Source organism: Heteronotia binoei, chromosome 21 (assembly GCF_032191835.1).
Source record: "Heteronotia binoei isolate CCM8104 ecotype False Entrance Well chromosome 21, APGP_CSIRO_Hbin_v1, whole genome shotgun sequence".
Taxonomy (NCBI): domain Eukaryota; kingdom Metazoa; phylum Chordata; class Lepidosauria; order Squamata; family Gekkonidae; genus Heteronotia; species Heteronotia binoei.
The window spans coordinates 195527381-195537327 of record NC_083243.1 but is presented as its reverse complement, the minus strand read 5'-3'; the positions used below and the strand labels follow the sequence as shown (position 1 = coordinate 195537327).

The following is a 9947-nucleotide window of genomic DNA, read 5'->3' as shown; positions in this document are numbered from 1 at the left end:
TAGTCCTTTCGAAGGAAAAACATAGAATGCTTCTGGGGTTTAGCATTCCAAAGGACTGGCTGTGTCAATCCCGTGCAGCAAAAGGTCTTTGCGGCACTTTTAAGGGCTGGCGCAATTCTTATCATGTCATGATGGTTTGTGAGCTACGGCCCAGTTCTTCAGCCACCTATGCAGGAATAAAAGGGCTTTCAGGGTGCCACCTGGCCCCTGATATTGGAAGAGCATTAGCTCGAGGCATAACCGGTTTGCACCCTGAAGAAAGCCCTACTCGAGAACCAAGCCGATGGTGGGGCGCCAGTCCCGGTTGGTCCCAACCTCCTTCACGGGGTCGTTGTGCATATAAGATAAGGGAAGACGAGAGGGGTACAAAGACAATGAATACGCTTTCTCTTTCATTCAGCGTTCAGCCCTTTTTTCCATTGCCAGAAAAGCCCTCTCCCCAGCTTCTACCACATTTAATAAGAGCACTTTGAGGTCATTTCTAACAACCATATAGACCTGTTTACTCGAGAGTAAGAGCTTTTTGTAGGAAAAACCCAGCAGGAACTCATTTGCATATTGAGCACACCCCCTGACATCACCATTGTTTCACACAGGGCTTTTTTTTGTAGAAAAAGCCCAGCAAGAACTCATTTGAATATTAGGCCACACCTCCTGACACCAAACCAGCCGGAACTGCGTTCCCGCTCCAAAAAAGCCCTGCCTATCTCTAAATATTGACCCCAGGATCCAAAGTTACAGGAGCCAATCCTGCCACAATACATTTCTTAAAAATTAAATCACAACATTCGCAACATCTCTCTCTCTCTCATACTCACACTCCCTCTTCGGAATGTTAATACCCGATCTTCATACCAGCTTTCAAGAAGACCTAGGTCAGAACGGAATACACGTGTAACGCGGCCCCTACAAAAGTGCGACTGTGGTCCTAAACACACCTCGGAGAGAGCAGGTTCCATTGGACTCCGCGGAACTACGTCTGAGTAATCCTGCTTGGGCATCGAAACTCCCTTTGCGTTGTTATCAGGTAGGGAACTCTGAAATCAACAGGAGTCTTGCAGCAAAGCCTCAGACTAATAAGTGGGTTTTTTTTTTAATTCCAGCAAAACTTTCCTGACCAGAAGGAAAGCAGACGCCAGAATCAAAGCGCCGAGTTCTGCGGAGGCACAGCTGTTCCTCGGACAATACCCACCTTCGTGTCTGGTCACGGGAAGCCTGGTCGGTTCTTGCTCCAAGCAGCCTAGCGGCAAGCGGTCCTCGCTATGGCCGCTTTCCGGCTGGCCTGGCCGGCCTAGGCCACTCCCATCTGCAGCAGAAGCCAAAGTGAAACGGCGAAGGCCCGATCCAGCCAAAGCGGAGTCCTCTGACGGCCGGTTGGTTTGAATGGGGGGGACTTAAGTGAATTTAAAACGAGCAGGACTTAGGAGGGGTTAACTCTTGCTGGATCGTGTCCCTTCTTTCCTGCACTTTGATTTCTTGTCCTTGCCTACCGTCTCTAACAGCTGGGGGGAGGGGGGGGGAGACCAGCAGAGGCATTTCAAAGAAGGATGGTTTGAATAATCTTTTCTTCCATCTCGGTCATGTGTAACGTACATACAAGTGAATAAAGGAAGGGAGAGAAAAACAGGGAAGAAAAGAATTAATGTTGTTGTTATTGGTTTAGTAGCACCTAAAAGCCTACACATGGGCGGCAACGACAATGCGCTTGGCTCAGTCGAGAGGCATTTGAAGGACTTCGTGCCTCTAAGCTGGGCTGTGTTCTGTCTTGCTTGAAATACACTAACAGAGTTCCACTAACTGATGATGATGATGAAGAAGAAGAAGAAGGGGGGAGGGGGAGGGAGAGAGAGAGAATGAGAATGTGTTTGGCTTCTAGGTCACGCCCAGATGCCCATCAGGTGCCCGGCAATTTCATGGAAGAGTCACCAGAACGCCAAATTAACGCGGAGCTCGCCGGTTCCTTTTCTTAATAATGTTGGTCTGCCGGAGAACGAAGATTTATCCACCTGCTCCTCACTGTTAGTTCAAGTGACCAGCCTTGTGGGCCTGGGGAGTCTCTGGGCAAGGCAGACGGCTTGCTTCCAGTCGAGGGCGGCTGCAAGAAGAAGGGGAGGGGAGGAAAGGGCTTGCAATAAAACGACCGAAATTTACTTTTTTTAAAAAACGAGGCAATGGCTGCTCGAGGAAGGCGGAGGAGAGAAAAGCAATTACACACACGCGCACACACATGTTCAGCCCTCCATTCATTACGCCCTGCTGCTAAGCAACCGTCTGCGAAGTCCCGATCATTTCCACTCCCCCCCTTCTGCCTCGACTGCTCTTCCTGGCGAAAGGAGCCTCGCTGGAAATTCAATATGATCTTGGATGCGAGGCAGGCCAGGGAGCTGCCAGATAAATTTCTTTCCAGAACATCCTGAAACGCCAAGAAGTCAGAACATTTCCTGACATTATTATACATTTATCATATATTAGTGTGTATAAAATAGAAGCTGCACACACACACACACACACACAACCTTAGGGTCGATCATTAACCATTTCCGCTCCTGTGGTCACACTGAAAACGATGGGTTTGATTTCGATTCCCGCAGTGCAGTTGAAGGTAGTTGTGCCCGCGCTTCCGAAAGTGAAATAAATAGTTAGTGGGGACTGAACTGGAAGCCCCATGGCTTTGAGAGGAACTCCTCAGTCCCGTATTCGCTATGAAGCGAGGCCCACGGAAATCAAGGAGGCTGACTTCCAGAGAAGCGGCCCTGGTTTGGTTCCCACTGGCTGGTTCGTCAGGCCACTGAACTGCTTTTCCCAGCTCATCCGCACAGGCTCGACTACCTTTACTTGAACTGAGGCCTGCCTTTTCCCCTCTGAAGCAGAGACCGGATAAACAGCTTCGGGAAAAGTAGTTTTAGATGAAATATTTTACGTTTAGAAGGAGAGAAAGCGATCCGATAAAAACCTATAGAGAATAGGGTCCCCCCCCCTTTTAAAAATGGATACAAGGAACAGAGCGGGCGGGGGAAGAATTACAACCGGCATAAACACAATCTACACTTTATTTCAGACTACAGATTTCTGAACATGAGAAAAAAAGTCTTTGGCTTGCAGCAAGGGATTCAGTCTCGCAGTCTGTGGTTAATATTATTATTCCGGGGGGGGGGGGGTTGGAATTAGAAGAACAGCACGCGCAGGCACGCACAAAATAAAGATAGGGAAATGCACACACAACAGCACAGGGGAAGGGGCCCCCTCCCCCCCCCCGCGAAGTTGGAGCGGCTCAGACGCCTCCTTCGGAAACAAGAGACAGAAAGAGGGAACCTGAAGGTGGAAAAGAAAACAAACCTGGACAAATGAAAGCGGAGAAGAAAGAGAAAGAGACTTCACTCAACAGTGGAGCAAAGCAGAATACACTACACATAGTTTTTTCCTTACCTGAAATTAAATATATACAAGGTCATACGATGTTTGGCTATATAGACTTTTTTTTGTAAGTATTCGGGCTTTTTAAAAAATTGGAATCCTTATAACTATGAATAAACAATAAATCTGTTTTTTATTATTATTACTTTAAATAGCACCCTTCTAAGTCCCTCTCCGATGTTGCGGTGAAAAGTCCTTTCTGTGTCTCTTGGTTCCAAATTGTCCTGTCTGTTTGTCTGTCTCTCGTTAGTTTAATCTCACTGTCCTTGGTCTCCTCCCCAGGGATCGGCTTAATAATAATAATTAATAATAATAATAATCAATAAGAACAGAAGATTTCTCAGCAGAAGCTTCCGAGATCCAGAATCTGAAGCTCAGGCGGCAGGCCTTCATTCGCTCTCCTCTTTGTCTTGGATGGTGGTGGTGGAATGGTTGTAGAGTCCTTGGGCCATGAGGTGGAGCGCCAGGCCGTTCTTGATGCCGGTGGCCTTCTTGATCTTGGCCCGCTTGTTCTGGAACCAGATCTTGATCTGCGACTCGTTGAGGCTCAGCTCCTGGGCTAGCGTCTGCCGCCTCTGCTCGGTGATGTAGCGGTTGGCTTGGAACTCCGCCTTGAGTCTCTGCAGCTGCTCGGCAGTGAACGCCGTCCGCGGCCTTTTATCCTCCTTCTCATTCTTCTTCTTCTTCAGCTTCCTCGTGCGGGGACCTGCAGGTGGCAAGAAAGAGACGCCACACGCACAAAAAGGGGAGCGGGGCAGAGGGACGGAAGAGGGTGGAAAGAGGAGACAGCGTGGCTGGGTCAGAAAGAGCCCTCCAAAAAGCACTTCTCTCAGCACAGGGGCAGAGGGACTCGAGTTCGAAAGAGCCATCCCTATCCGGAGGGGAACCCTAGCCACCAGCTGGCAGGGAGCGGAGCGGAGCGACCCCATAGCCTTCCAGATCAGCTCAGGGCACGGCTAACCCACCAGCGACCCAAACGGGTTCCAGAGACCTGACGCCCAAGTCGAGTGCGCATAGGTTTGTAGCCTTAGCTGGCTGACTCGCTATCGGCGGAGGGGAAGGCATTCCAAAGCCAGGAAACAAAAGGGAGAGCGAGGGACACTTGTTTCCCGGTTGCGGCTACGCTAGGACTAGTTCTAATGGTTTTGTTCTCCGTTTGGGCCCCAAATCAAAATTTGGCAGGCACCCGGCACAGAACCGTTAACCTCCTGCTCTTCCCGCAGCTACAGATAAGCTAGCTAGTTTGAGAAATGGATTGACAGCGAGATCAATCTGTTTATCTAGATTTATCAAACTCTGCGAAACCGGAAACGCGCACACATATATAATAACGCCTGTCACGTCTGCGTTTCTCTCTCCGGAGTTCACCACTCCTCAGCGCGCCTCACCTTAAAAGACACTGGCAACAAATCTTATCTCTTAAAGGCAAAGCTGCGTAATTGCTATTAAATGCTTCCAAAGAAAAATGGCCGACCGGTTTAGTTATGCGCTGTTTGTTCTTCTTTCCTTCTTCTTTTTTTAATGTATTGGCATTGTCCATGAACAGATAATTTCTGCAAAAGTTGCTTGGGTTAAGGCAAGGGGCCTCTCCTAGCCCTACAATATATTCATAAAGATAGTAGGAGATTTGTAATTTTTCAGAAAGCTCGGGGGCAGATAAGCAGCAGGCCTAGCCAAGATCGCGAGAGTTAAAAGATGTTAGCAAGCAGCCCCTCCGCGAGGAACCGTTTCCCAGCATCATCTGTCTTTTGGAGATGCAAATAGCGAGGAAAATGTGAAATGCACCAGGACAGGTTCCCACTGGCTTTGGCAACAGTTTATAGGATCGAAGGCATTAAGAAGACTGGACTAAAAGAGCGGCTGGAGACGTTTCCCGGAGGAGTGGGAGAAGGGGGCAGACAAAGAACCCACATTTCATCTACTCATTTTTGTATCAAACTGTAGCAAAGTTGATTTTGCATCCAGCTAACCCTCTGGCGCGCCTCTGTGCATTTCCAGTCTCGGGTTTCAAAAGTTTGGATCCAACGAGACAACCAAAGGCTGTTCGTATAACCCAGGCCAAGCAAATACAGGTCTTAATTTTTTTTATTCCTAAAGATACTGCCTTGTAGATCTATTTTTAAAAGAAAATAAATTCGCAATTATGTCCATCCGGTTTAAACAGTAGGCTGGCCCTAGAGCACCGAAAGGAGCTGCCCTCCTCTCCCTTTCGCAGGGGGCCACACTGCTCACGCCAAGCATTCCAGCGCCCGACGCGCCGAGAGACAGAAGTGCGTCGGGGCCCTGACCTACTCCCCAGCCACAGACCAAAGTGCAGACACCCGGCTCCCCACAGGCCCAGGCGACTCTGCCCAGTGTCGCTTACTCTCAAGTAAGCGTGCCTAGGATCGCTGCCCTACAGTGGAGCAGCAGGAATCTGGGCCAACAACCAGGACCCCCGTTTGGCGCCTAATTCCAGTGCAGTTGCCCTTGGGGAACCGGCGTTTTTCCACGCCATTTTTGTTTAAGGAGCAGAGCCCTGGCTGATATAACGCCATGGACCTCGCCCGTCTGGCTTCGGGAATGTCTGAAATCGACCCGTTTGGTTCTTTTCCTGCAAACCACCCACAGCCAGGCCTGCACGCTGGAAAGCAGGGCGCTCAGGCCGCTAAAGCACCCTCGACCCGACACATCACAACTCCGAGCCGGAGCCCTCGCCGGGCATGCCCGAAGGATTCCTCTCACTCGCTCTCACCACTGCTTGGTTTGGTCGTTTAAAATAGTCCTAACAGCGGGACCACAACGCAGAAGGAGAAATCTCTGCGTCGCTTCAGCGGAGCCCGCCCGCCCCGCGACACCTCAGTCATTTGCAGCTGCCCCGGACAGCAAAGCCAGCCGGCTGGATTTGTCTGCACATCTGGATGCTGCAGTTCAAGCAGGGCAGATAGTAACATCATGTGAGCTATAGAATTGTGTGTATATATATATATAATAATGTTGGGTATGTTTTATATGATGTAATAACATTTTGTAAAATATATCAACAAATCGACACGACAACCGCTGTTCCGGAAAGCGTTCCGTGTTCTGCTGTAAAGATACATTAAACGCGGACATTTTAAGAAAGGAAGTCAAAATCCCAGTTTTTAAATATATTAAAAACGTGATTTTTTTTTTAATTAAAAAAGGTGTCTTGAAACATAGCGCTCTGGGCAGATAGAGATGGTGGGAAACGATCCTGTGTGGTGAAGGTGGGGTCAATGGGAAGCGGTGGAGTTTTTCAAAGGGGCTGCAGCAAAAGAGGGCTTCTCGATTCGGGCGTTGAAAGCCCTCTGCTGCGGCTTGTGCAGCCACGCTGAGCAAAGGTCGGGAGAGGGGAGCCGCGAGTAGGCCCAAGGTTGCCTCCGAGGCCGACTTGCTCAGCGCGAGAGCAGCGACCTTGGTCCCAGGAAAGAGCAATCCTTCGGGCCTCTTCAGTGACACATCCAGGGCTCTACGAAGCCCCGCGCTGCTTCTGCTCTCCGCCGCCTGCCAGGACGGCTGTTCGCCTCCCGGGTTGGGCTGGGCAGGGCTGAGCGGGCCGGGCCGGGCCGGGTGGCGCTGACTGGCCTTTCCGCGGGGGGATCCTCGGGCAGCTCTGGCCGGCCTCGGCCTCGGGAAAGGCGTCATCAGATCCTGCGGACTGCTGACAGCTCAATCACTCAATCAATCCGCGGAGTCAATCAAAGTGGCTTTTCGGAGTTTCCAGGCGCGGGGAGGTGTCAATAGCGAGCGACATCCTCGAGATGGCTGCGGCTGATAGAGGCGAGTGGATCAATGGCCGGCCAGGAGGAGCGCGGTGACTGGGGGGGGGGGGGGCGGCGAGTGAAGGAAGAAGGTGGGGAGCCCCGGACCCCCCCCCCCACCCGCGGTCTCTCAGCTCAGCGCCGCGGGGCTCGCTTTCCACCCAAGCAGCACAGGGCGAGCTGTGGAGCGCTTGGCTCGCCGTTGACCTGCAGCGGCTGCCTCGCTTGACTCTTCCAAAGGGCCGGGCGGAGAGCGCTTGGCAGGGAGACCTCTGGCCCTGGCGCCTTAGCGCTGGGTCTTCTCGGGGCTAAGCCAACCGGAAAGCGGTTCCGCTCCAAAAGAACAGGGATCCCGGCTTGTGACATTCTTGGGAACGGAGGAATTGAGTCGTCTCTTTCCAGGAAACTGAGAAAAGCGGGGGAGGGGGGCAGACTGGCTGCAGAAATCCGAAAGGAGCCGAGAGGGAGGCCCCCGAGCCCCGGGCTTTCCCTCTCCCCCGCCCCGCCAACAGGCCCCTCATTTGCCTTCATCCCCCCCCCACTACCTTCGTCTTCTTGCATTTTCTAAACACCCCCCGGCTAATTTTCAACAAGTCCCTCTTTCCTTCCAGCGTTCCACAAAGGCGCCTCTGCATCCTCTCCCGCCAGGCCCCTGCCTGAAACCCCAAGGCTTCCTTTCTGAGAGACGCACTTCCCAACGGGCTGCCTGCTCCTGAAGGCTGCGTTGAGAGGAAAGGGGTGACGGGCTGCGTCAACGTTTCCCACCTGGATCCCAAACGTGCAGCTCCTGACGCTGCCATCTTGCCCCGCGGCTGAGCTGCTGGAAGCTCGGCGATTTCAACACCCCGGGGCATTTCGGGGAGGCTCGCGGCGCGGTTCGCACGCTTCTTGGCAGCCAGGGTTGGGAGGGGGGCTTGGCTAAGAGCTCCAAACGGATGTCTGCTTTGAAACCGGGCAAATTTTCGGCTTCGGCCTCCTGCCAAATCCTATCGCTAGATTCTGTTTCCCTAGGACTTCCTCCACGCAGTGGCCTGGCCCGGGAACGGTCCAAAGGAGGCACTCCTGCAGCCGCAGCCCCTGTCCCGGGTTTGTTAGAGCCGGATTTCCCTGAGAGCTCTCCTCTCCTCTCCTCTCCTCTCCACCCGCCCCCGTAAGCAAAGCAGCAGGTTACAGCCTCTGCGCACCCTGCCCTGAGAGGAAGCTCCGTAGGGCACCAGGGCGCCTGCTTCCGCGCAGCCCTGCCCAGGTGGCTCTTCAGGCGCTGCGGTTGGCAGAAGCGGTGCGAGAATGCCGGGGTGGGGGTGGGGTGGGGGGTCTAGAGGCATGGAAAGGATTCTTACCCGAGGATGGTCTGTCTGAATACCTAGTGCAGTACACCCAGGCGGGCCAAACCAGCGGCTGTTGGCAGTCGCTCTTGACCGCGGCTCCTCCATTATTGGAGCCCATGAGCAGGATGGCGGGGTTGGCGCGCTCCCCATACTTCGCCGGGCTAGTTCCGCTCCCTTCCGAGCAGGAGGAGGAGGAAGGGGGCTTGGCCGTCCCTACCGCTGCCGCAGCGGCGGGGCTCGCTTTGGAAGCCGCCGAGGAGCTGTCGGGGTTGCCGGGCGCCTCGGCGCTAAGGAGAGCAGCGGCCGGGTTGGGGGGCCTGGCGAGCAGAGGGTTGACATTTTCTCTACCTGAGCTGGCCCCGCGATCGAGGGCTCTGTCCCGGCCGCCGCCGCCGCCCCCTCCTCCTTCTCCCCCTCCGGCCTCTCGCGTCGTCCCGGCGAGGATCAAGAGCGGCTCTTTCTTGCAGCCGAAGTCCGGCCTCAGGATGTTGTCGATGAAAAAGTTGGTGGTGCGGTGCTGCGGCGGCGGCGGAGGCGGCGCGGGTTGCTGCTGCTGGGGCGGCGGCGGCGGCTGCTGCTGGTGGTGGTGGTGGTGGAGATGCGGCTGGTGGGGCAGCGAGACCAGGCAAGACGCCGCCGGGGACAAGGGAGCCGGGCTGGGCGACAGGGCCACGCTCTCGCCATCGCTGCCGCTGCCGCTGCCGCTGCTGGTGGTCTGGCTGGCCGGCGGGGCAGCAAGGTGGCGGAGACTTTTACTGTCCGTCTGCTCTTCCATAGTCAGCCGCCAGCCCCGGAGATCGCTGCCTCGGCTCTCCCCCCACTCCTTGAGGTTTGTTGGTTCCCGCAAGAAAGAAAGGAAGGAAGGAAAGAAAAACACCGACTCAAAATACAAAATCAAATCCACTTGTTGGCTTGCAGCGAGTCCTAGAGAGAGAGATATCCAAAGACTCAGACATTTGGAGGAATTCGCTTTTTTCCCAGTTATATTTGCTCTCTCACTTTCTCCCTCTCTTTCTCTCACCCCTTCCTGAAAAAAACAAAAAGCAGGCCCCCAACCCTCCCCCCTCCCCCCAAGTCTTCTCACAATCTACCCATATTTCTCCAAAGGCAGCAGCTTTTGGGGTTTCCCCAAGTGTCAGAGTCCGTTTTGCCCACGGATCCGCCTTGCCAGATGCTTTAATCTCCAGTTTGCACGTGCAGATTCCCCCCACACACCTTTCCCCCCCCTTCTCTTAAAAAAAGCAAAATATCTGACAGCTCCGATCATGCAACAAACTCTCCCTAAAACATCTCTCAGCCACACTTTTTTTCATTCCAACCGGAAGCACGTGAGGATGGTCCGCACGTGGAAAGCACCAATCAGCAGTCGAATAACGCTGTGACGCCCCTGACGTCAGCCAATGGGCAGCCCAGCAACTTTGCAGCTACGTTTGCCAAGAGG

General features: G+C 53.5%; 1 protein-coding gene across 1 annotated transcript; it reads right to left on the bottom strand.

Moving 5' to 3' along the window:
• Window positions 1-3803: 3803 nt before the first annotated feature.
• Window positions 3804-9324, bottom strand: EN1 (engrailed homeobox 1). Its single transcript, XM_060261941.1, has 2 exons — window positions 8519-9324; window positions 3804-4120 (listed from the first exon to the last, which is right to left on the bottom strand). Exons 1-2 carry the CDS (start codon window positions 9279-9281, stop codon window positions 3804-3806), a joined length of 1080 nt encoding a protein of 359 aa, XP_060117924.1. The 5' UTR covers window positions 9282-9324.
• Window positions 9325-9947: the final 623 nt, after the last annotated feature.